This window comes from Mixophyes fleayi, chromosome 4 (assembly GCF_038048845.1).
Source record: "Mixophyes fleayi isolate aMixFle1 chromosome 4, aMixFle1.hap1, whole genome shotgun sequence".
Classification (NCBI taxonomy): domain Eukaryota; kingdom Metazoa; phylum Chordata; class Amphibia; order Anura; family Limnodynastidae; genus Mixophyes; species Mixophyes fleayi.
In genome coordinates, this window is record NC_134405.1 from 55,617,647 (window position 1) to 55,644,248 (window position 26,602).

The 26,602-nt window shown below is 41.7% G+C and overlaps 1 protein-coding gene and 1 long non-coding RNA gene across 9 annotated transcripts in view; one reads left to right on the top strand and one right to left on the bottom strand.

The window, feature by feature from the left end:
- ANK1 (ankyrin 1) overlaps window positions 1–26,602 on the top strand; it is a 174,130-nt gene that overhangs the window by 101,261 nt on the left and 46,267 nt on the right. For 7 of the 8 annotated variants that reach the window (XR_012691194.1, XM_075207083.1, XM_075207085.1 and 4 more), the window contains 18 exons: window positions 17–214; window positions 531–629; window positions 1,552–1,650; window positions 1,826–1,924; window positions 3,191–3,388; window positions 4,669–4,767; window positions 7,720–7,818; window positions 8,300–8,497; window positions 9,573–9,671; window positions 11,954–12,052; window positions 13,331–13,429; window positions 13,716–13,808; window positions 15,484–15,556; window positions 15,742–15,765; window positions 20,013–20,106; window positions 20,194–20,272; window positions 20,833–20,930; window positions 26,336–26,560. Coding sequence is in view for 7 of the 8 variants with exons in the window: in XM_075207083.1 (XP_075063184.1) it covers window positions 17–214; window positions 531–629; window positions 1,552–1,650; window positions 1,826–1,924; window positions 3,191–3,388; window positions 4,669–4,767; window positions 7,720–7,818; window positions 8,300–8,497; window positions 9,573–9,671; window positions 11,954–12,052; window positions 13,331–13,429; window positions 13,716–13,808; window positions 15,484–15,556; window positions 15,742–15,765; window positions 20,013–20,106; window positions 20,194–20,272; window positions 20,833–20,930; window positions 26,336–26,560 (2,072 nt within the window). In the remaining variant the exon portion in view is untranslated. The remainder of the gene's footprint in view (window positions 1–16; window positions 215–530; window positions 630–1,551; window positions 1,651–1,825; window positions 1,925–3,190; window positions 3,389–4,668; window positions 4,768–7,719; window positions 7,819–8,299; window positions 8,498–9,572; window positions 9,672–11,953; window positions 12,053–13,330; window positions 13,430–13,715; window positions 13,809–15,483; window positions 15,557–15,741; window positions 15,766–20,012; window positions 20,107–20,193; window positions 20,273–20,832; window positions 20,931–26,335; window positions 26,561–26,602) is intronic. The other variant, XM_075207084.1, reaches the window with a different exon arrangement.
- The window catches only part of LOC142151445 (uncharacterized), a 404,300-nt gene that overhangs the window by 86,877 nt on the left and 290,821 nt on the right, over window positions 1–26,602 (bottom strand). The gene's annotated exons all lie outside the window — the stretch shown is intronic.

The following is a 26,602-nucleotide window of genomic DNA, read 5'->3' on the forward strand; positions in this document are numbered from 1 at the left end:
TTTTCTTCACTCACAGAACGGCCTGTCTCCCATTCATATGGCCTCACAAGGAGATCACCTGGACTGCGTACGGCTGCTGCTTCAGTACCAGGCTCTGATTGATGACATCACGTTGGATCACCTGACTCCTCTGCATGTAGCAGCTCATTGCGGCCATCATCGTGTGGCTAAAATTCTCCTGGATAAGGGAGCCAAACCAAATTCCCGAGCCCTGGTAAGTCATAGAGAAGCGGAGTATGATACTGATGAAGTCTGCTATGATCCCAACTAGAGTTATCACCACCGTCCAACCTGTCCCCTCTCTGAATGTCTCATATACATTTTCTGTCCACATTTTCCATGTAACTTCTTCCTTCTTCCCACTACTGTCTTGCACGATGTCTGAGTCCCTGGTCAGTATGTCTCCTATTGTGTCCATTCCGTGTGTTGTCCACTCTCCTACCCCTATTTCTCTCTTCCTTTCTTTTTCTCAGTCATTTTCCAATCTGTTCTTTGTCCACCTTCTCACGCTTGCCTTTCGCCCTATGTAGAATGGGTTCACACCCCTACACATTGCCTGCAAGAAGAGTCATATTAGAGTCATGGAGCTTCTGCTGAAGTCCGGAGCCTCCATTGATGCTGTTACAGAGGTGAGGGAACCACACAGGACTGTTCTGTCTGTCATGTTCCTCTTACGTCTCTGTTTTATTTCATATAGTATGCAGTGTGATAATCCTCACCCCTCTCACCCTTTTCTGACATCACTTTTACAGTATATTTATCTTGACTTGTACCTTCTCTCTCTCTGTATTGTACATCACCTTTCTGTCTCCACCTCTGTGTAAAGTTTCTCTCTCTCTGTCTCTCTCTTTATTGCGCATACTCTTTTTGTCTAGACCTCTATGTAATGTCTCTCTGCCCCTCTCTCTCTCTCTTTTCACCTCTATGTAATGACTCTCTGTCTCATTCTCTCTCTTTTTATTGCACATACACTTTCTGCCGTCACTTCTATGTATGTATCTCTCTCTCTCTCTCTTCACCTGTATGTAATGTTTCTCTCTCTCTCTCTCTCTCTCTTGGGTCCCTCTCTTTATTGCACATACTCTTTCTGCCGTCACTTCTATGTATATATATATATATATATATATATATATATCTCTCTTCACCTGCATGTAATGTATCTCTCTCTCTTTCGCTCTCTCTACCTCCCTCTTTCTCTCTCTCTCTCTCTCTTAATTGCACATACTCTTTCTGCCGTCACTTCTATGTATGTATCTCTCTCTTCACCTGTATGTAATGTTTCTCTCTCTCTCTCTCTCGCTCTCTCTCTCTCTTGGGTCTCTCTCTTTATTGCACATACTCTTTCTGCCGTCACTTCTATGTATGTATCTCTCGCTCTCCCTCTCTCTCTTTCTCTCTCTCGCTCTCTCTTTATTGCACATACTCTTTCTGCCGTCACTTCTATGTATGTATCTCTCGCTCTCCCTCTCTCTCTTTCTCTCTCTCGCTCTCTCTTTATTGCACATACTCTTTCTGCCGTCACTTCTACCTATGTATCTGTCTCTCTTTCAGTCTGGCCTCACTCCTCTCCATGTTGCTGCATTCATGGGACATCTGCCCATTGTGAGGACCCTGCTCCAGAAGGGGGCATCACCTAATGTCTTCAGTGTGGTGAGAACCAAACTACACAATTACATTACAGGGACGCCAGCTGTACATAACACAGCAACAGTGCCCTCTTTCACATTACCACTAATTCACAGTCACATCACCTATCTGAAAAGCAATAACATTACACAGCCACGACATTACACAGTATGAACGGTGTGTTGTTTGTGTGTCACAGAAAGTGGAAACGCCGCTGCACATGGCTGCACGTGCTGCCCATACAGATGTGGCGGAATTTTTACTGCAAAACAAAGCGAAGGTGAACGCCAGAGCTAAGGTGAGACATGATAACCGTGACCCTGCGATACATGTATAAAGTGTGGGGAGTTGCCCTGCGGGGATCATGCCGCAGCTCTAGTCAAAGTATGAAGGGGGTTAAAGTGCATCTGTTGTCTGCACACTGCAGCCAGCCGTTTTTGTAGACTGCAGCCATGTCCATGAGAATGCAGCCTAGCGATTCACTAGAGACTTGTAACATGATCTTGTGCCTCAGTGACGTACGGCTTAGTGATGTGATGAGCTGCAGGGCTTATAGCTCCAAATATTCACTGCCCTTGTAAGACACTAGTTTTATTAGGGGGAGGGGGCTAGCACCTAACAGGAGTCAGTGTTATACACCACCTTTTATTGATATACATTTTAAACTAATCCAAACTAAGATTATTATCCATTTAAAACAATTATCACTCCATTCTCATAAAAGAGAAACAACATGGCATTATATCAGTATGCTTAACAATTATAATCTAATAATATTATATCCTTACTACATCTTGTAAATACACCTGAAGAAGCCTAAATAAACATGTTACCGAAATAAGTGTTGAGATTAATTTTGCCCATACAGTGTACATTGCATTAGCACTTTAATTCACCATTACAAATACTCCAAAGGTACTTTTTTTTACAATTAAACATATTAGGCCTTATTCAGTCTAATCATCATCATCATCATCATCATCATTTATTTATATAGCGCCACTAATTCCGCAGCGCTGTACAGAAAACTCACTCACATCAGTCCCTGCCCCATTGGAGCTTACAGTCTAAATTCCCTAATATAGACACACACTCACACAGACAGAGGGAGACAGACAGACAGACTAGGGTCAATTTTGATACTAGCCAATTAACCTACCAGTATCTGGGTGTAAATTTGCAGCTAACTGTAAATGAGGCCGTTTTGCATATTGCACATAAGTAGGTCTGCAATACTAAATAAATTGTATCCTCTACTAATACTATAAATCACCCTGGACATTTCTGGCTACTTACAAAGACAAAAGGACCATTTACAAAAGTGCAAAACATACAGGCCCTCAGATTTTTTTCTGTTTGCCCAAATATGCCTCCATGTCCAGCCAGCACATTCGTAGGTGTGCGCCCACATTTTGGCTTTTGAACCGTGTCACTTCAAAGTCATGCTTGCTGTTAGTATAACCCCCTTCATTAACGTGTTATTAGCCCATATCTGTATCAGCATATGTTGCATTCCGTGTTAAGCATTGTTTTCTGCCATTATAATTGTATTATTGCCCTGCAGGACGACCAGACCCCGATACACTGTGCTGCCCGCTCTGGGCATCTGGAAATGGTACGCTTGCTGTTATCCCATGGATCTCATCCAGATCCCCCCACTACGGCAGGCCACACACCCCTGCACCTGAGTGCACGAGGGGGCCACACCCAAACTGCGGAGCTTCTTCTGGACAACCAAGCTGCACATACCTCCATGACCAAGGTAACCCACCACACCATCTCCTAGGTCTATACACCCACCATTGTCAGGGTGACATGCATTAATAGCATTGGACAAATATGTCACATGTCTGAAATCCATAGCAGCCAATCAGACCATATTTTCATTAGTTTAATGTCCATTAGGGCGATGAAAGCTCATTTCAGATTGGTTATTATGGGTTACGTACATTGTATGGTATTCAGTAAGCCTGTATATCTCACACTTCTCTGACCACTGTTCCTATAGCCTTACACACACTGCCATGACATCGTTATCACAATTTTTTTAGGGTTAAGAGCAAATCCAACTAAAGACGGCAAAGTACTGGGTAGCTTTATTTTAACACTGTCATTTACTGTTTAGCTAGAAGGAGGCCACCATCAGCTCTAAACCTTTCAGCACATTTTAAATCCCACACCCCCTCCCCCACCCCCTTGCAGAGCAGCATGGTTTTGGCCAAGGTGCGTACCTTTTGGCTGGATTTACACTAACTTAGGCCCTTCTCGTGAAAACTGGTGCACACGAAGTAGATGCTGTAACCCATGATACGTACACTATAGCCTATAAAATAAAAGATTCTGTGATGCGATCACTGTGGTTCCAAAGCACAAGAATTTTATTTACTGGGCAATGTATGGCATGCATATGTCTGCACGGTCGGTACCGACAACAAGTTTCTATAAGAACGCTTTGGTTTCCAAAGCCAGAGATGAACAATTTATACATTTTACAGTAATAAAAAGCAGTGACATCACACAGATACCATATTAAAGTCCACATTCGTAGGTCGATTAGGTCATGACCTCCCAAAAACTCAACGCTCCATTGGCTGATGCCTCTAGCCATTGACCCTTGAGGCGGGGGTCATCTTTCCATGTGTGGCCAGGTGTACATCCTCAGGCTCCCGCGCCTGAACCTGTATAAACTGTTTGTTTTATGACATATATTGAATTACATTTTGGTGTATGAAAACTAATATTAGTAATGCCTAGCGTTCACAATATGTGAAGGCTTCATAAATACATCCCATGTGATTAACATTTTGGAAACATTAATTACCTTCTTTATCACATTGTATTTTAAATAAACTGTAAGAAATAGATTAATCTTATTTTGACACCCACAGGAACTCATTACAATAAGGAATGTTCCTGGTATTTCCAGCACTATTTCCTTTTAGAATATTCCACCTCTGAGTTTCTTTGTAGTGAGTGTCTCATTGTCTCCGGGCTCCCACTTCAGCATTGCTCCCTGCTGACCTTTTCCTTATCTCTCCCCAGAAAGGTTTTACTCCCCTTCATGTGGCTGCAAAGTACGGGAAGATCCAGATAGCAGAACTTCTGCTGGAAAGAGGAGCTCACTCCAACAGTGCTGGCAAGGTGACCTCGCTCTACGTGTTTCATGTCATTGTCAGTCTTCCCTTTATCTCTGCCTCACCTAGGCATGTGACCTGCAGCAAAATGGGCTCTTTCTATAGAGGAAAACTGGGCACTTTTAATGGATTTGTGTTCATTTTAGTTATATGTTTTCTTTTAATATTATTGTTCACAAAAATTTCCTTTTAATATTAATTTTTATTGTACTCTTTGTTCACAACCCGTGTTTTCTAGCACATATATTTTAATAATTCCTATATGAGAGAGTTTTCACTCAGAAAGCCTAAGACAGCACCCACTGTAGATACGACTCAGAACTCTTCCTGCTCTAGAACCCATGAATGGTTCTTCATGCGTACACAGAGCACTGGGACTATTCTGGCCGGGGGTTCAAAACATACTTACCTACTCTCTCTGAGTCGCAGCATCATGGCCTGATCACGGCATTGTGCAGCAGGGACTGGGGGGTGCGGGCCAGTGATGAGAAGGAGATCTTCAGCCTCAGTTCTAGACCAGTTGCTTCTGTCACACGGACCAATAGATAATCCTGATGTACATGAACGTCCTGTATATAAGCTTTGTATACAGAATGATCTGGCAGCTCTTCCACGAGGCTCTCATATGTCATGTTTCCCACGAAGATCTATGTTTTATTTATTCCCAATGGAAAACTTTACAGGGACACTGTCGTCAACACGATGCGTCATTGCTCTTTATGTTCAAGGATGCTTCTCACTTTTCTCAGTGCTGCAAATCATAGGTAGTAGCATTGTCACTTATTAGCTGATATGTTATATAGATATTCTGAGCAGACTTCCGCAAAAATGGGAGATGCTTAAATGGAACATATGGTGTCTTTATATAGAACAGGCCTTGCCAACCTGCGGCTCTCCAGGTGTTGTGAAACTACAAGTCGCAGCATACCCAGCCAAGTATGGGCTGTCTCTACTGGTGAAGCATGCTGGGGTTTGTAGTTTCACAGCATCTGAAGAGCCACAGGTTGGATCGGCCTAATATTGAAAATGATGTAAAATTCCTCCCTTAACTACACTAATTTCAATAAATCGGATTACAGTAAAGAGAGCAAATATAAATATAATATTGTCTGTGTAAAAACTGACATAATTATCTCCACTGTAACATATAAGGGAATTATGTAAAATATCCATATAAATGGTGAGTTCTGTTGTCACCCCTTACAATCTATGGGTGCTGGTTTCAGCCGTGTCACACAGGGCAATGGACAGGTTGGGGAGTTGGACAGGTTGGGGAGTTTTCAGTGGTATGTACCTCAAGCCTGGAAACTCGGGAAGAGAATGCTACAAGTACGATGAGTCTGGTTTTATTTCCTTGAATGAGTTTTATTACAGGCCCTTCTGTCAGATTATCAGTCTAAGCACTGTGTCTTCCCAGCTGTTAGTCAGTAAATAAACCTCTTCACTGACAACATTTGCATCTGTAACAATACCCAGGGGGACAGGACTGTCCCATGATTCTACTCTGTCACTAAGTGATCATGCTCAGACAGTCAGCGTTAATAAACAGAGTGTTTATTAAGACAGCAAACTTGTCCGCCATCAAAATAAATAACATATTCACTTAGCTTAAACTGGCTTCAGAGTACACACACAGCACTGGGTACTGTGATGCGCTAACTCCCCCTGCCCGTCTTGTGTTTCCACAACTCCACACTGGTCTACTGCTGGTCTGGTAAGGATAAAGCAGGTGCCTCCCTGATTTTCGACAGGCCCACATCAGCATGCAGGACCACGACCAGACACTGCTAGTGTCCCTGCAGGAACGTTGCCCAGTGAATAGGCTCCTCCTTCCCATCCAGTGGGAGCCGAAATCCCCAGCAAGCACATACAGAAGAAATAAAGATAGATTAGACTAGTGTTGGCTAACCTGTGACACTCCAGGTGTTGTGAAACTACAAGTCCCAGCATACCCTTCCAGCAATAAGCTGCTATATATAAGCAAAGCAAACTGGGACTTGTAGTCTCACAACACCTGAAGTGTCACAGGTTAGCCTACACTGGATTTGACTGTTCTCAATTTGGGCTTTTAGATCTTAAGACATATTTTATTTATTAGGGTTAATTTGTATTAGTACTCTGGGCTTTCTATGTGGCTTTCAGTAACTCATTTGTGCAACTGATACATAACTATGTATTGATCATGCAAATGACAGGATGACATCACCACTCATAGTGGGAACACATAGGAGGCAGGTGGAGTAAATGTTTCCATTTATTTCTGTTTTCTGGTTCATGTATTGGTTAGATTAATGCTTACTGAAATGTAAATCTAAAGTTAAGTAAATTCTATTAAATTAGAGGTTCACTTTAACTATGTTTACCTAATCTCAGAGACCTTACAGAGTAAAACTTTAGTTACTATACAAATTTTTGTCAAATTGGTCTACAAGTTCCCTTTAAAAAATCATCTAGGCATTAAAGCCTGGAGAACATAAACATTACAATTCAATGCTTAATATTAGGCTAATCACAGGAAATAAGAGTTTGTATTAAAATTACAGAGTGGGGAGAATCCTTATAATGAATATAAATATTATAATATAAACATTAATCTAGTTATTTCATATGTACTTGTGTGTTTTTTTGTTGTTGCTTTTTTTTTTTAATCAACTTTATTTATGCTAAGTTCAGTAGATCACAACATCAAACAGTGTATAAATACTGACAGGAAAATAATAAACAGTGTTTAGTGTAAAAACCAGTAACACTACAGACAAAATGTAATCAGACAATCATTTAAATGACTGATAATATAGAAAGAAAAAAATGTTTTTTTTTATATTTTCTAAATATTTTTTCTCCTGAGATTATTCTAACAGGTTGTGCACAATTACTTATAATGACATTTTGCAATTCATTAGTAAAATTGGATATACTGTATTTTTTGACTCTCTTTACCCTTCTTTCTCTGTCTAAGACTGGTTTGACTCCTCTCCATGTAGCTGTGTATCACAACCACCTCAACATTGTGCGTCTTCTGCTGAATAAGGGAGCGTCTCCACACTGCACTGCTCGGGTAAATATACACACAAGCGACACACGGTGTGAACGCACAAGGAGCTAATGCAGGGTGGGACGTACGCTGCGTGTTAAATCACTCTGCGCATGGCCAGAATGTGGGCTCCTAGGCAGACTGGTGTGAGTCTGGCACTAACGCCCGCCTGCGCCTGGGAAGGTGGGTGAGGGGAGGGATGGCTTGTCCACAAAGATACGGCTCATGCAGATCTGCAGAAACGCGCATATACTCCTGTGAGGGAGGCGTATGTTCTAAACTGCTTACGGTAAAGGTGGTTTTGTCCATAGACGTTTGCTTTCATTGTCTAAACTGTACTGATATATCTGACCGTTAGATTGTGATTGGTAGCTATGGGCAACAGCACCTTCTCTACACAGTTACCAGTAGAACAGTTGTCATAAATGTCAGTGATTATGTAGCAGAGGTTGCACAGTAGAGTTAAAAAATGAATGCGGTGACCTGAATTCTGTCTGTGTTGCAGAACGGATACACTCCCTTGCACATGGCGGTAAAGCAACGTTCAGTAGACACAGCCCGAGCTTTGCTGCAGTTTGGTGCCACTTGTAACGCTCAGTCCCTGCAGGGCATCACTCCTCTTCACTTAACCGCACAGGAGGGACATTTGGACATGGTGACTCTGCTACTCGGCAAGCAGGGGAATGTGCACCTGGGGAACAAGGTAATAACGTCATCTGATATCAGACATGGTACAACAATAGAAGCCTACACACAGTAGACCTCATTTACAGCACACACTGATTTGCGCGGCGCAGTACGCCTGGGTGTTGCACCAGTGAGCGTAGAGGGTGTGACAAGCACGCATCAAAGTGCTCGCTTACTGACTGCTCTCAATACACACCTCCACAAGCTAGAACTGCGCCTAGTGGAAGAGTCTGAAGAGATGAACCGTGCTTTAGTGTAAATGTCACATCAAAACTACTGTACTTTTTGTGTGTTTGAAGCATTATTATACATTGGGCAAAGTGCACTTTAAAATGCATTTCTCCATTGAAGTGCAACTAGAAAACACAAAATTGAAAGTCTAGGACAAAATCTGAACCCTGCCAACTCATAATAGGTCAAAAAACAAGTCCTTCCATGGAACGTAAATGGTCATGCATCCCTGTACACAATAAGGGACTCCCCTAAAAATTCAAACTCTCCACCCTTTTATCTGATTTCAATAATCAGTTCCACACAATGAAATCTTGTTTTTGCATTGCTACGCAAAACTGGTGTTCGTGCTGCATACTTTGCAAGCAACGCCCTCACTCCACCCAACTTCTGGCAGTTCTGTTCCTCCGCAAACACCTCCGACTTCCTTCTTAATACGGTGCGCCTTGGATGAAATCTAGGGGCAGTCACGCAAATTGAGGATTATGTGCAGCACCTTGGCCATTTTACACTTCGTGAGGCCCAGTGTAGGCGGCAATCTTGTGGCTTGAACCAATAATATATCACCTCAGTGATGTCATTGGGTTTTTGTGAACAAAATGGCAGCTGTATCCGCTGTGTGTATGCAACAGATACTTTAATGGGAAAATATTAACTTTTGACTATTTCTTACAGTCGACTTTTACTTGTCGTCTCTATTGTGTCCCTTACCTGTCCTTATTAAATAACAGCACAGCATTCTGTTCTTTCCCAATATCTCTTTCAAAGTCATGACTGAATGTATTACTGGCACCGTTTACTGACAGGATATTTCTGTTGAAATTAGATTATGATGTCACATGACCTCTTGCCTTTCACAGAGCTCCCTCACACCCCTCCACCTGGCCTGTCAGGAAGGTCACCTCAACATAGCGGAGATCCTGGTGTCCCATGATGCTGCAGTGAGCGCGGAAACACGGGTAAGTCCTCCGTGGTGCATCCAGGCTGAAGGAACACAACAGGGATTTCTAAATTTTGCATGGGATTGTATGAACTTCAGGTATAGCACGTAAACCTAACATTAAATAAGAACACAAATAAATATATATATATATATGTAGTGTTATACATTGTGTGAATCAGGGCCTGATTAAGGGTTCTGGCCGCCCTAGGCTAATACGGCCGCAGCGCCCCCCCTCCGAATATATAGGTGTATAGGAACACTCCTGAATATGAATGTTCAGGTGTATTCTCCAGCATTCAAATTTAGACAGATTGTGCCATTGTCTCTTACCTGTTCTTGCTCTTCTCTCTTGCAACTTTGTTATCCTCTCGCTGGCTTCTGGAAAGTTGGCGTCCTGTTTTGAAAATGCAAAAATGTATTATAATGCAAACCCTGAATGATTAGGCCCTTTAGTTAAAACAAAACACTCCATTATGGCCAGCTAAAAGTACCCCATTGGACAGGCATATATAAGCAATATCTGAATATTTGTTGTCAATCAAATACAAACCTCTACCAGCCCCATCTCACTAATATTTAGTATTCTAGTGATTGCTGAGACCACCTATGTGACCACCACACAATCATGAGATTCTGCCCCCCAAAGCTGCTGTATTTTTTAAATACCCCCTGCAGCCATTTTCCTTAACCACAACCCCCCCCCCCCCCCCACAGCCATTTTCCTTAACCCTTGCTGCAGCCATTTTCTTTACCTCCCATCCTGCATCCATCCCCCTTGCAGCTATTTTCCTTACCTCCACTCTGCTAGCTAGCTATCCCCCCCTGTCACATCAAAACTCCCCCAGTCACATATATCAGCCCCCCTCCTCTGCCCTCCTTCATACATATCAACCTCTCTCCCTCACTATAGATTTTCATGGCAGCCCCCCCCTCCCACCCTATAGATTTGTATGACAGTCCCCCCTCTCCCTCCCTATAGATATGCAGGGTAGTCCCCCCCCTCCCTATAGATATGCAGGGTAGTTCCCCCCCCCCTCTCTATAGATATGCAGGGCAGTTCCCCCCCCCCTCCCTATAGATATGCAGGGCAGTTCCCCCCCCCCTCCCTATGGATATGCAGGGCAGTTCCCCCCCCCTCCCTATAGATATGCAGGGCAGTTCCCCCCCCTCCCTATAGATATGCAGGGCAGTTCCCCCCCCTCCCTATAGATATGCAGGGCAGTTCCCCCCCCTCCCTATAGATATGCAGGGCAGTTCCCCCCCTCCCTATAGATATGCAGGGCAGTTCCCCCCCTCCCTATAGATATGCAGGGCAGTTTCCCCCCCTCCCTATAGATATGCAGGGCAGTTCCCCCCCCTTCCTATAGATATGCAGGGCAGTTCCCCCCCTTCCCTATAGATATGCAGGGCAGTTCCCCCCCTCCCTATAGATATGCAGGGCAGTTCCCCCCCCTCCCTATAGATATGCAGGGCAGTTCCCCCCCCTCCCTATAGATATGCAGGGCAGTTCCCCCCCTCCCTATAGATATGCAGGGCAGTTCCCCCCCCCCTCCCTATAGATATGCAGGGCAGTTCCCCCCCCCCTCCCTATAGATATGCAGGGCAGTTCCCCCCCTCCCTATAGATATGCAGGGCAGTTCCCCCCCTCCCTATATATATGCAGGGCAGTTTCCCCCCCCTCCCTATAGATATGCAGGGCAGTTCCCCCCCCCCTCCCTATAGATATGCAGGGCAGTTCCCCCCCCCCCCTATAGATATGCAGGGCAGTTCCCCCCCCTCCCTATAGATATGCAGGGCAGTTCCCCCCTTCAATTACCTGTAGTTGTGCCAGCGTCGCTCCTCTCCTCAGATCAGCAGATAGGAAGTGAAGACGTCCTGCTTCCTGTCTGCTGCACAGCAACAGGCAGCCTGGCGATTGGCTGTGTGTTGCTAACCACTGACCACCATTGCTTTTGATTGTCGAGCCCTCCACCCCCCCCCCCCCCCCGCGGCGACCCCCCCTCCCCCACCCCGAAAAAAAAAATGAATGAAGAAAAAAAAAAAAATACCCACAGGGCAGCGCCCACCGGGACCCAGCGCCCCAGGCTGCAGCCTGGTCAGCCTAGTGGTTGATCAGGCCCTGGTGTGAATGTAACTTATGGTGTGCCTCAAGACATGCTGCCAGGATTCCTTGTAGAGCCAATCAGATTACGGTATCCTATCAGCCAATTGGTTTTTGTGTGCCAGCAGCGGCTGCTTCATGCAGAGGGTATAAGGTCATCCGTGTTTTGGGATTTACCCACTAGTCTTTTCCCATAGATGGGGTTCACTCCGCTTCATGTCGCCAGTCACTATGGGAACATCAAGCTGGCGAAGTTTCTTCTGCAGAACCAGGCCAACGTCAACGCTACCACCAAGGTGAGCATGTTTACTTCATTCATTCCGGCATTCACTCAGGATAGCACTTTTTTGTTTTTTTTACTGACTGAAGGATAAGTGGGATTTGGCAGGAGTTTGCTGAGTGCTATACTTAATACAACTTGACCTCACTGGTTGGTTTGTTGAAGTCAGTCCTGACAATTAAACACTGCTCTGGGAAGTATCTCAAATATGGCATACGTTACTTTACTGATAGGATTTCTGTACTGTAATGGGTGATTGGTATGTATGTATTCCTCACACGTGTGTTCCATTAGGTACCGCATGGAGTGCGTATGAACCAGGCAGAAAAGACAAGTCAGCATACACAGCATACATAAAGTGCGGTGACATCTTTCAAATCTGCTTTGTCTGTGCAAGTAAAGGATACAGGGAAACAGTCGACAAAACTTACACAGACAAAAACCCTACATACAAATTTTGCTCTCTGGTCCATTTTCCAAAATATATTACTCATAGCTCAATGATTTCTATGAATTTTCCTCCTGGTCCGGATCCTTAACTAACACAATGGATAATCGCATGGCATAGCAGCATTTAATGTGGCATTGTGAACCACTGAATTATTATTTAATCTTTTAGTAGACTGTCAAAATGAATGATGATTTGCGTTGTGCAGCCAGTATTCAGGTTTAGATCTGCACTTTAGTAACGTAGACATAATCAGATTTGGAATTTGATGGAAAATAAAGGGTAAATTGAACTCCTAAGTTTGAAAAGTTCCTTACAAGAAACATTTGTTGTTTTATTCAAAATCTATAAGACAATAGTCCAGCCTATCGACCATTGTGGGATATTACAGGGATTTCTGTTCTTGTTGCGATACCAGGCTGTAAAAATTGCTGCTCTGCTGTAAATGTCATTAACACTACTGGAATACATTGCACACTTGTCACTTTATTTTCAGTATTTCTGCTTTTTTTCTATTTTTTTTATCTATAACAAGTGGAGAGCCACAAGTTGCATAGCCCTGATCTATAGGTTCATATCATAACATAGCACATGAATGAATGCCTGAATGAATGCATGAATGAACGCATGAATGAATGAACGTATGAATGAACGCATGTATGAATGAACGCATGCATGAATGAACGCATGCATGAATGAATGCATGAATGAACGCATGAATGAATGCATGAATGGGTGAATGAATGCATGAATGAATGAGTCAGTGAATGAATGCATGAATGAATGAATGCATTGGTATCACAACTTATCTTTGATTTGACACTAATCATATGTCTTTCTCTACAGCTGGGGTTCACTCCTCTCCACCAGGCCGCTCAGCAGGGACACACAGACATCGTCACTCTTCTGTTGAAGAACGGCGCTTGCCCCAACCAGGCCAGCATGGTGAGAGCCGCCAGCTGCTACATGACCGCTATTATCATTATGTCTTGTCCCATGTCAGTCAGTCTTACCAACTGTCTCCTAGTTCTGTTGTTTTGGCCTCTCGTGGTCTGTCACTTTTTTGACTCTCACTGTATTTATCACCCTGTCCTGTTTTTTTCTTGTCACCCGTCTTGCCTTCTGTCACTCTGCCTCATCATCCCATCCAACGCCTCTTCTTGGCCTCTCACGCCCCACTCTTCTCCCCATTGCCCTGTTTGACCCTCCTGTTGGCCCCACGCCTCTGCAGAACGGGATCACGCCGCTGGCCATTGCAAAGCGACTAGGATACATCTCAGTGACAGATGTTCTCAGTCTGGTGACAGATGGACCCCAGGCCCAGGTGAGTGACACCTTACAGTGGCTGGAGACAAATGGGGGAGCTACGGGGTGAGGTGAGTGATGGGGCTACATGGAGGAAGTGAGTGTAAGGGAGAGACGACACGTTGTGTGCTAGGAGCTCCTGAGACGCTGCTATCGTACCGATAGTTGTACACTGGAAACGGGAAAGGTGTATGACAACCTATGGGCAAGGGTTTATAAAGACACAGGACTCAAGACCATCATTGTCAGGAAAAGATCAAAGCAGATGTCAGGTTATTGTCATGAGAGAAAGTAGAATCCTGTATCCTCTTCTACAATGTGTCCTTATCCATTTATGTATTAGTTATTAGCAAGTTGTTTGTTTCATTCAGTAACCTCTATAGATCTATAGATCATTATCCTGTTCCAACTGCCCCTTAATACATATTAATAACTTTTTAATTATTATAAGCCATGAATATCACCAAAACTTAACCTACACTTCCTGAACATTTGTGTACTATGTGGAGAAATTCAGCCCAAGGGAGGAGAGTATGAAATGATCTCTCCTAGGTGAACAGGTCTGACTCCTCCCATGTCCTTACACTGTACTGGGCACGTTACAGAAATGGACAATGACTTGTGTCCATTCCGTAAGTTTCCCCATGTTAACTGATAAAACACATTAGACAACTCTCAACCATTTGTGTTGAGTGGGGTAATTGGAGTTAAATTCTGTAGGCCAAAGAGATTTTTGTTAAATGCATAAAGCCTATACCAATACAAACATAACTCCAATATATATTATTCTGGACACAGTGATTGTCAGAGGTGGTGCTGAGGGTCAGAAAGACTGCCCGTTACTTATAAAGCGCTTCGGAATTTGCTGGCACTATATAAATATATGATGATGATGATGATATCTCATCCTCAACGTGAACAGATTCATCCTCAAATTATGTTGTTAGGAAACTTGATTTATTTTTTTTCCCCACATAGTAGATGCCCTTTCAGATCAGACTAAAATACCAAAAAAAATGAAAGAAATAGACGACTTTGTTGCCACCAAATACAAACAGATTTCTCCTTGCAGTCCTCTGTCCTGATTGTCTATGGATGGAGCATGCAAATTAGATGCTAATCGACCTTTGTGGGCTGTCCTGTGCTAGTTGTTATGCAGACCAGATCAATCAATTTATTAAGGACACTTGTTAATACACGTGCAGCTCCATACTGTGAGAATGGATTATATTTTAATGCATTCAGTGCAGTACAGGTAGATTAATTTGCCCCCCAAATGATTACACCCCTCCATCCAACAGTCTCTGCTCCTTTATATTTGCTTGTAAAACAGGTGGTCTGTAAAGCCCAAGTACAGAATAAGGAAGCATTCTGTTCATAAACTGAATCAAACTCATTTTGGTCTTGTCGCGTGCGTCTAGTTGGCCTATATTTCCCAGAGAGCCCTGGTGTCACTTTCCCTCTTTTTTATGGCCCGTGGGCAAACTCTTTTCATTACTATCACAAAAACATGCCACATTGTGCCGTCACAGCATTCACCTGGTGTAACGCTATACTGTTCTTTGTTTCATATATGAGATCACCACTTACAGTGATAGTGAGGGAGTAGAAGAGGTGGGATGAAAGGGTGCATTGAGAAGTGTCAGCAGTCACTAGGGCTCCAGGGTCAGTTGGTGACTTTGTCTCTCCTACAGCCAGCCAATGAAAGGCACAGGATGAGCTTCCCAGAGACTGTAGACGAGATGCTGGATGTGTCGGAGGATGAAGGTGAGAGATGCCCCTCCAAGCCATATATCTTCCTCCCGATCTCTTGTTCTCGATCCCTAACCTGCCATACTGTGTCAGTCTATATTTCCTCCACCCCCTTACCATTAGTCTTGCCCTCCAGAGTTTACTTCTTCTCGGTTTACTCCGGGGCTTTGGATAAAACTCTGGCTCTTCTTACTTTCTAGGAACCCCCCACCTGCCTCTACATGGTAGGAACTCTGTCGCTTTTTTCCACCACAAGCCTCCTAACTGCCCCACTCATTCAGCTGCTTTCATCCCATTGACCTCAACAGCCTCAACCCACAGCATCTCACTAGTAGCCTATTGCCTCCTCTAATAACATATCATCACATCTAACAAGCAGCTTGGCATAATACCAACTACCCAGCTTTATTACATCAACATATTTTACAATGAAGATGACGCTTGCACGCAGTGGAGGTGGCCATGTTGTTTGCCTAACCGTCCCCCTAGAACCAGAACTAATGATGGCTGCCTCCACTCTGTCTGGCTAGCTGGCTTAATTTCAATGGATACAAAGAATCGTCTAGATTTTCATCTCATTAACATTGTTGCATATATTTTACATGTTAATTAGTGCACAAGTTATTCATCATTCCTGTTAAACTTTAATTACCACTTCATAGAGTCTTAGTTAAAACAACAATTATTAAATTGTATTATTAGTATTTTAAATGGCAGCTATTAAATAGGAAAAAATAAAGGTTAAATATAATATACTTTTTAATATAAGTAAATAACCTCCCACAAACACGCACACCTTTTTAAATTAAATACACACACATACACGCTTATATATAATAAAAAATTTCCACTTAATTATAACAGCTCTTGTCTATAATTATTACATTAATATTTATGGCAGTGAGCCCTGTTATTAATGGCAATTGTACGAGAGTTTTCCCAACATTCTATGCCGGAACACTCTGTTAAGTAACACATTAGAGCATGGTTCACTTACGAACTGATTATTTTGTTGAATGAAAACTACCACGGATTACTTTTGTCAAGTTGGCCACACAGGGAGCTGTTATGCTGTTTTTGTACAAATTGCCCCAGACATCACTATGAGTATGGGTCCCAAACAACCTGCCAACCCAAAATCCGAGCATCTCAAACATTTAAAGGCAGAGAAACCGGATTTGTGTTGAATGTGTGGGTAGCTACATCAGTCAGATCTGGTCGTTCAGCATTAAGTTGTTTTGATCCACAGTAAAACTTTTTAGTGGAGCAGATTTACTCTCCCCACTGCTTTACTGGTTATTCAGTTATTTAAGGACTTTTCCACCTCCAGATAACATTAATATATTAGATAATACATGAATTTCGTCAACATTACCTAAGCTGTTAAATCATTTAGGTAGAATGTTTCTTTGCCCCAGAACACAACACAGTGAGACACTGATCTGTACATTAGATTGAATTCTATCCACAGAGAGTCCAAGGGCAACGAAATTGGACAGCTGACAGATATAAATGTTGAGTCGCACTGGCGCGTTCCGCGCTCAGCGAGTATCAGACACAGGAACCCGGAGTGATTGTGGTCCTTACTACTGCACATGCAGTGTAAATGGTTCCTATATATATATATATATATATATATATATATGTGCATATATATATATATATATATATATATATATCAGACTGATACACTCCGGGCCTGACTCATCAAGGCACGCATTCTGACTGCAACGCGCATTGTTTAAAAATGCACGTGAATCTGCTCTGCGTACTCCCGAATTCAACAGAGAACACATCTGCAAATACATGCGCTGATGAATTTGGGTGTAGGTCTGCTGTGCTCTACTGTACAAGACGCTGCAGGATATGTCCAATACCTATGTGGATTATACATTCGCGAAAGAACGCACAGAAAAACAAAATATAGAATTAATAAAAAAGTGTTTTTTTTTTCCCTTGAAATACATTTATTAGGATGTTCTTAGAGGCATATTCAATTAGCTTTGCGGTCCTCGAATACACGCGGCTGTGCGTAAAGTGACAATACGGTACCGCAACATCGCGGATTTCCCTTTGCAACCCTATGGGGTGCGCAGGGAAATACGCAATGCTGCGGTAACGGCGAATTGTGCAACCGCGCGTCATCGCAGACCACAAATAAATTTTTACAGTTGCTCCTGATTGCAAACACACGTTATATCATGCATACGAGAATGTCATCACTACTGCTCAGGACTTAGACTAGCCCTGTAGCTGGAGCAAGAGATACAGCAGAAAAGCAAGTAGCTTTGCCATGCCTAGAGCTTGATTCAGATGGGCTGCGTGCGCTTCAGTTTGGCACGCCCTTACTATAAAATGATTACTGCCAAAGACCCCTTCCCCACCTTGTTCACTCCCGAGTAGGCTGTTGTACGTGTCCTTTGCGTTTGAAGACAGAGCGGACAGGGCTGCGCTTACTGGCATACGATCCGGTTCTGGGCATGCGCAGAGTGATTTTGCGCTCACAGTCGGCAGATACATGCCTTGATGAATCAGGCACTAAGGAATGCTAATAGTTGGTATACTCCTGGCGCAGAAGGTGCCAGTGTGCCACTACCCTGAACCTTTTTGTGAAAAAGACTGTAGCAAAATAAAAAAAATATATATATATTTTTATTACAGTACTGTGTCAGCCAGAAAAATCTATGTGAAGTTGAATACTTCTGTGTCAAAAAAGACAAAAGTATTATAGGAGTGATACCTTTATTGGCTAACCAAAAGAAATAGATAGAAGACAGAAATTTGTGTATTACAAGTTCATACGCTATAACTGCAGTATGTTATTTGCAGTACATTTAAAGTACAAATATAGAAATACAATATACAATGTAAATGTGTCTTCAGGTTGAAAACACTTCTATGCACCTTATGTTCATCATCTAATGAAAGCAAAATTATCAAAGATACAGTCTTGACTGTGTTATGTAAAATGAATTGCATTTTGGAATTGAATTTAGTGGAAATGACAATGAGGGGTATATTTACTAAACTGCTGGTTTGAAAAAGTGGAGATGTTGCCTATAGCAACCAATCAGATTCTAGCTGTCATGTTGTAGAATGTACTAAACACATGTTAAATAGAATCTGATTGGTTGCTATAGACAACATCTCCACTTTTTCAAACCGCAGGTTAGTAAATAATCCCTTGAGTGCAGTTCAGTCCAATAGAACGAAAGGTCTTCTATGGAGGTGTACCCATGAAACGCCAGTTACATTGATAGATCTCCCTACCACAGACATTTCTATAAAACCTATCTCTAATCAAACTATGGTATTTTTTTAAATGAAGCTATGCAAAACTATATTTAGTTTCACAAAACAGTTTAACAATTATATTTCTATCACAGTTGTCCTTTAAGCTAAGAAATGTAATCACTAACTCTCACTATTACACTCGGGCTAAAAATATTTGTCATTGTAAGTGTTAATTAGGTGTAAATTAGGTGTTGAGTTTGAATAACATTGTATAAACAGAAGTAATTAGTAATTATGTTTCATTAGGTTTTCATTGACAGATAATTAGCGGTCGTTTACAACAAGCGCTTTTAGGAAAGCTCTGTATTGTTACGTTACGTACACAATGTCTTTGCATCTAATTGACTTTCTAACAATAAAGCATGAACAAGGAGGCATCATTTAAGACTGAAAACTGTTTATTAACATGCATCTGTCTGATCCCTTTGCTTCCAGATGCTATTTTAACTGAAAGGTGCATGCTACCTTCATATTTAGGGCATTAATAATACAAATATATCGTTATAGATCAATTTCATTCCTTTAGGGTTGGTTGCCCCAGCCAATGTCCTTAGAACAGTGACAATGTTATCTAGCGCATATTATTTACATAATGAGACTTCTTATTAATGTTTCCCTGATTTCACATCTTATTAGCTGCTCTCTGAATCTCTGGTATAATCTGCCATTTTATCAATATCTCTTAATGCCATTAGTCTGTTAGAGGTATTAGGTCATTATCATATTATTAGCATTAATGCTTCCACATGTTGTAAGGTAAAGCACATATTGCAGAGTGACTCCCATATCTGTTATATAAAGTGAAGCTTCGCTCACCCTCCTTCTAAACTCATTAACATAATCACGCATCCCATTAGCATAATGCATAATATTAGCTGCTTTCACAACTTCTCTGTGGATCACTGCTGCAATATGTTTCAGATATCTGTATTCGTGTGCCTGTGTGCTTCTTGTGCATGTTTCTATGTGTGTGTGCGTGCTTGTCTATGTGCACGCTTCTTAGCATCCTTTACCAATGTTATTTGTACATGTTGCATTCCTGTGTGTCAGAAATCCATACAATTCTGAGAGTGTACGTTTAAGCTTAAGTGTGTTTTGTGTGCGGCCCACATTTGTCTGGATGGACTACCCTTGTTATTGGCCATTGTCTGTATCCCATTGTTACTTCTTGTATTAGGGGAGGAGCCACCAGATTTCAGGCCACCTCCCACCGGTCCCAGGGAGCCGGATGACGATACGGACATGGAGTTCTTACCCAAACTGGACCAGGTGTAAGTACAAATGGGGCATTTTATTCTTCAGGGCCTTTTATTTTATTTTACTGTCCAACAAGTAATCTTATTTATCTTCATTTGCAGAGTTGGCTCACCTGCAATGCCCAGAATCCCCTGTGTCACCCCAGAAACAGTCATACTGAAAAAAGAGGAGGACGAACCGGTAAGTACTACAACTATACAAAAGCATACCAATAGCATAATAACAATATAGCTACAGTAAAGTCACTGCCATAATCTATATCTGAATACAAACTAGATCAACCTACCCTGGAACAAACATACAGCAACTAGCGATTGCTGGATTTAGCTATATCTACAGAAAATTTATCAAGCTGCGGTTTTGAAAAAGTGGAGATGTTGCCTACAGCAACCAATCAGATTCTAGTTATCATTTATTTAGTACCTTCTACAAAATGACAGCTAGAATCTGAATGGTTGCTATAGGCAACATCTTCACTTTTTTAAACTTGCAGCTTTATAAATTTAACACCAAGGGTTGTTTACTAACCACCTCAATCTGCCTTTAAGCCATAGCAACCAATCAACTGCTAGCTTTTATTCATCTAGTGCAAGTTAGACAATGAGAGCAACCATCTTATTGGCTGCTGCAGTGGTTATAGTACAAGTTTGCACCTTTAAAAAATGTTAGTAAAAAAAATCTCACAATGAAAAAAAATGTTAAAAAGTGAATCTTGTCATTTTCACCCCCTCTGGCTTTAGTTGTCTAGAGAGTTAGATGATGAGTCCCTGATCCCCAGCAGTCCGGCTACCGAGACGTCCGACAATATCAGTCCTGTGGCCAGTCCTGTCCACACAGGGTGAGTGACAAGAAGGAGACATTGTATATCCAGCAGCTCATTCATTATTTGTACTAATGCAACAACAAGTAGGTGTAATAAAAGATTACACATTCTCTACTTGTTAATAGAAGTAACCTCTGGAGTCTGACAATAGCCTGACCACAGCCACTACAGACATTGTGCAAGAGATTCATTACAATGTATTTCATTCCAATAAATACATGTTATATTGTTACCAGCCCTGACCTGGCTATAAGTGACAGAATCCTTATACTCACTTGTGCATCATTCCTAATACTCACCTGTGCATCATTTGTAATACTCACCTGTGCATCATTCATAATACTCACCTGTGCATCATTAGTAATACTCACCTGTGCATCATTAGTAATACTCACCTGTGCATCATTAGTAATACTCACCTGTGCATCACTTATAATACTCACCTGTGCATCATTCCTAATACTCACTTGTGCATCATTCGTAATACTCACCTGTGCATCATTCATAATACTCACCTGTGCATCATTAGTAATACTCACCTGTGCATCACTTATAATACTCACCTGTGCATCATTCGTAATACACATCTGTGCATCATTCCTAATACTCACTTGTGCATCATTCCTAATACTTGTGCATCATTCTTAATATTCACATGTACATCATTCCTTATACTCACTTGTGTGTCGTTCCTAATACTCACCTGTCTATCATTCCTTATACTCACTTGTGCATCATTCATAATACAGATCTCTGCATCACTCCTAGTGCTCACCTGTGCATCATTCCTAATACACATCTGTGCATCTCCTAATACACATCTGTGCATCATTCCTAATACCTGTGCATCATTCCTAATACCTGTGCATCATTCCTAATACCCGTGCATCATTCGTAATACTCATCTGTGCATCATTCCTAATACCTGTTCATCATTCGTAATACTCATCTGTGCATCACTCATAATACTCACCTGTGCATCATGCCTAATACTCACCTGTGCATCATTCCTAATACACATCTGTGCATCATTACTAATACTCACCTGTGCACCATTCCTAATACTTGTGCATCATTCTTAATATTCACATGTACATCATTCTTTATACTCACTTGTGCGTCGTTCCTAATACTCACCTCTGCATCATTCCTTATACTCACTTGTGCATCACTCATAATACAGATCTCTGCATCATTCCTAGTACTCACCTGTGCATCATTCCTAATACTCACCTGTGCATCATTCCTAATACACATCTGTGCATCATTCCTAATACACATTTCTGTGCATAATTTCTAATACCTGTGCATAATTCCTAATACCTGTGCATCCTTCCTAATACCTGTTCATTATTCGTAATACTCATCTGTGCATCATTCCTAATACATGTGCATCATTCGTAATACTCATCTGTGCATCATTACTAATACTCACCTGTGCACCATTCCTAATACCTGTGCATCATTCTTAATATTCACCTGTGCATCATTCCTTATACTCACTTGTGCGTCGTTCCTAATACTCACCTGTGCATCATTCGTAATACTCACTTGTGCATCATTCATAATACAGATCTCTGCATCACTCCTAGTACTCACCTGTGCATCATTCCTAATACACATCTGTGCATCATTCCTAATACACATCTGTGCATCATTCCTAATACCTGTGCATCATTCCTAATACCTGTACATCATTCGTAATACCTGTGCATCATTCCTAATACCCGTGCATCATTCCTAATACTCATCTGTGCATCATTCCTAATACCTGTTCATCATTCGTAATACTCATCTGTGCATCACTCATAATACTCACCTGTGTATCATGCCTAATACTCACCTGTGCATCATTCCTAATACACATCTGTGCATCATTACTAATACTCACCTGTGCACCATTCCTAATACCTGTGCATCATTCTTAATATTCACATGTACATCATTCTTTATACTCACTTGTGCGTCGTTCCTAATACTCACCTCTGCATCATTCCTTATACTCACTTATGCATCACTCATAATACAGATCTCTGCATCATTCCTAGTACTCACCTGTGCATCATTCCTAATACTCACCTGTGCATCATTCCTAATACACATCTGTGCATCATTCCTAATACACATCGGTGCATAATTTCTAATACCTGTGCATCATTCCTAATACCTGTGCATCATTCCTAATGCCTGTGCATCATTCGTAATACTCATCTGTGCATCATTCCTAATACCTGTGCATCATTCGTAATACTCATCTGTGCATCACTCATAATACTCACCTGTGCATCATTCCTAATACACATCTGTGCATCATTACTAATACTCACCTGTGCACCATTCCTAATACCTGTGCGTCGTTCCTAATACTCACCTGTGCATCATTCGTAATACTCACTTGTGCATCATTCATAATACATATCTCTGCATCATTCCTAGTACTCACCTGTGCATTATTCCTAGTACTCACCTGTGCATCATTCGTAATACTCACCTGTGCATCACTCATAATACTCACCTGTGCATCATGCCTAATACTCACCTGTGCATCATGCCTAATACTCACCTGTGCATCATTCTTAATACACATCTGTGCATCATTCCTAATACTCACCTGTGCATCATTCCTAATACCTGTGCTGCAACATTCTTAATATTCACCTGTGCATCATTCCTTATACTCACTTGTGCATCATTCCTAATACTCACCTGTGCATCATTCGTAATACTCACTTGTGCATCATTCATAATACAGATCTCTGCATCATTCCAAGTACTCACCTGTGCATCATTCGTAATACTCACCTGTGCATCACTTATAATACTCACCTGTGCATCATTCGTAATACTCACCTGTGCATCACTTATAATACTCACCTGTGCACCATTCCTAATACTCACCTGTGCATCATTCTTAATACTCACCTTTGCATTACTCATAATAGTCACCTGTGCATCATGCCTACTTCCTGTGCATCATTCTTAATATTCACCTGTACATCATTCCTTATACTCACTTGTGCATCATTCCTAATACTCACGTGTGCATCATTCGTAATACTCACTTGTGCATCATTCATAATACAGATCTCTGCATCATTCCTAGTACTCACCTGTGCATCATTCCTAGTACTCACCAATGCATTATTCCTAATACCCACCAGTGCATCATTTGTAATACTCACCTGTGCTGTATCATTTGTAATACACAACTGTGCATCATTTGTAATACACAACTGTGGATCACTCGTAATACAGACCTGTGCATCACTCGTAATACTCACCTGTGCATCATTTGTAATACACATCTCTGCATCATTCGTAATACACAACTGTGCATCACTTGTAATACACATTTTTGCATCATTCATAATACTCACCTGTGCATCATTTCTAATACACACCTGTGCATCATTCCTAATACTCACCTGTGCATCATTCCTACTACTCACCTGTGCATCATTCCTACTACTCACCTGTGCATCATTCATAATACTCACCTGTGCATCACTTATAATATTCACCTGTGCATCATTCCTAATACTCACCTGTGCATCATTCCTAATTCTCACCTCTGCATCACTTATAATACTCACCTCTGCATCACTTATAATACTCACCTATGCATCATTCTTAATACTCACCTGTGCATCACTTATAATACTCACCTGTGCATCATTCCTAATACTCACCTGTGCATCATTCCTAATACTCACCTGTGCATCATTCCTACTACTCACCTGTGCATCATTCCTACTATTCACCTGTGCATCATTCCTACTACTCACCTGTGCATCATTCCTACTATTCACCTGTGCATCATTCATAATACTCACCTGTGCATCACTTATAATACTCACCTGTGCATCATTCCTAATACTCACCTGTGCATCATTCCTAATTCTCACCTCTGCATCACTTATAATACTCACCTATGCATCACTTATAATACTCACCTGTGCATCATTCGTAATACTCACCTGTGCATCACTTGTAATACTCACCTGTGCATCATTCCTAATACTCACCTGTGCATCATTCGTAATACTCACCTTTGCATTACTCATAATACTCACCTGTGCATCATGCCTAATTCCTGTGCATCATTCTTAATATTCACCTGTACATCATTCCTTATACTCACTTGTGCATCATTCCTAATACTCACGTGTGCATCATTCCTAATACTCACTTGTGCATCATTCATTATACAGATCTCTACATCATTCCTAGTACTCACCTGTGCATCATTCCCAGTACTCACCTATGCATTATTCCTAATACTCACCTGTGCATCATTTGTAATACTCACCTGTGCATCATTTGTAATACTCACCTGTACTGTATCATTCGTAATACACACCTGTGTATCATTCGTAATACACACCTGTGCATCATTCATAGTACACAACTGTGCATCATTTTTAATACACAACTGTGGATCACTCGTAATACAGACCTTTGCATCTCTCGTAATACTCACCTGTGCATCATTTGTAATACACATCTCTGCATCATTCGTAATACACAACTGTGCATCACTTGTAATACACATTTTTGCATCATTCATAACACTCACCTGTGCATCATTTCTAATACACACCTGTGCATCATTCCTAATACTCACCTGTGCATCATTCCTACTACTCACCTGTGCATCATTCCTACTACCCACCTGTGCATCATTCATAATTCTCACCTCTGCATCACTTATAATTCTCACCTGTGCATCACTTATAATACTCACCTGTGCATCACTTATAATACTCACCTGTGCATCATTCATAATACACACCTCTGCATCACTTATAATTCTCACCTGTGCATCATTCCTACTACTCACCTGTGCATCATTCATAATATTCACCTTTGCATCACTTATAATACTCACCTGTGCATCATTCATAATACTCACCTGTGCATCACTTATAATACTCACCTGTGCAACATTTATAATATACACCTGTGCTTACTGACACCAAAGTAGAATTGCTTTCTCTTCTGACCATTTTGTAATGTGTTTGATCTTTGCGGGTCCTTTAAATGTACAACTCTGCATATTGCATTAGCAACCAGTTTAAAGGGAGTGATTGTTGCAACACAGCCAAACAATCTCACAAATGGTCACAGATGGTGTTTTTATGTTAAGAAATAAGGAGTTGTCATAAATCTGGTTTATAAATAACTGTTGGATGACTAGAAGGTGGATTATGTAAGGAATATTCATGAATTAGGATGGAAAAAGAAACGAAACATTATACAGATGGCATTTGGTGACCTTGGAGACAATGACACACACAGTCACTCTCTGCTACCTACCAGTTTATTTGCACATACATAATCATTGTATTTTATGCAATCTTGGCTTGCACCATCAAATATATACACTATATGATACACAGGTTACTCTTTCTTTCTTGCAGGTTCCTAGTCAGCTTTATGGTAGATGCCCGGGGTGGATCAATGCGTGGAAGCCGTCACAATGGTCTGCGGGTTATCATCCCACCCAGGACCTGTGCTGCACCCACCCGGATTACGTGCCGTCTCGTGAAGCCACAAAAGCTTAACTGCCCACCTCCGTTGGGTGAGGAAGAGGGACTGACTAGCAGGATCATTGCCCTGGGTCCAACAGGAGCACAATTTCTGAGGTGGGAACTATAGTCTATTCCCCGTGTCACATAGGCCAAGTT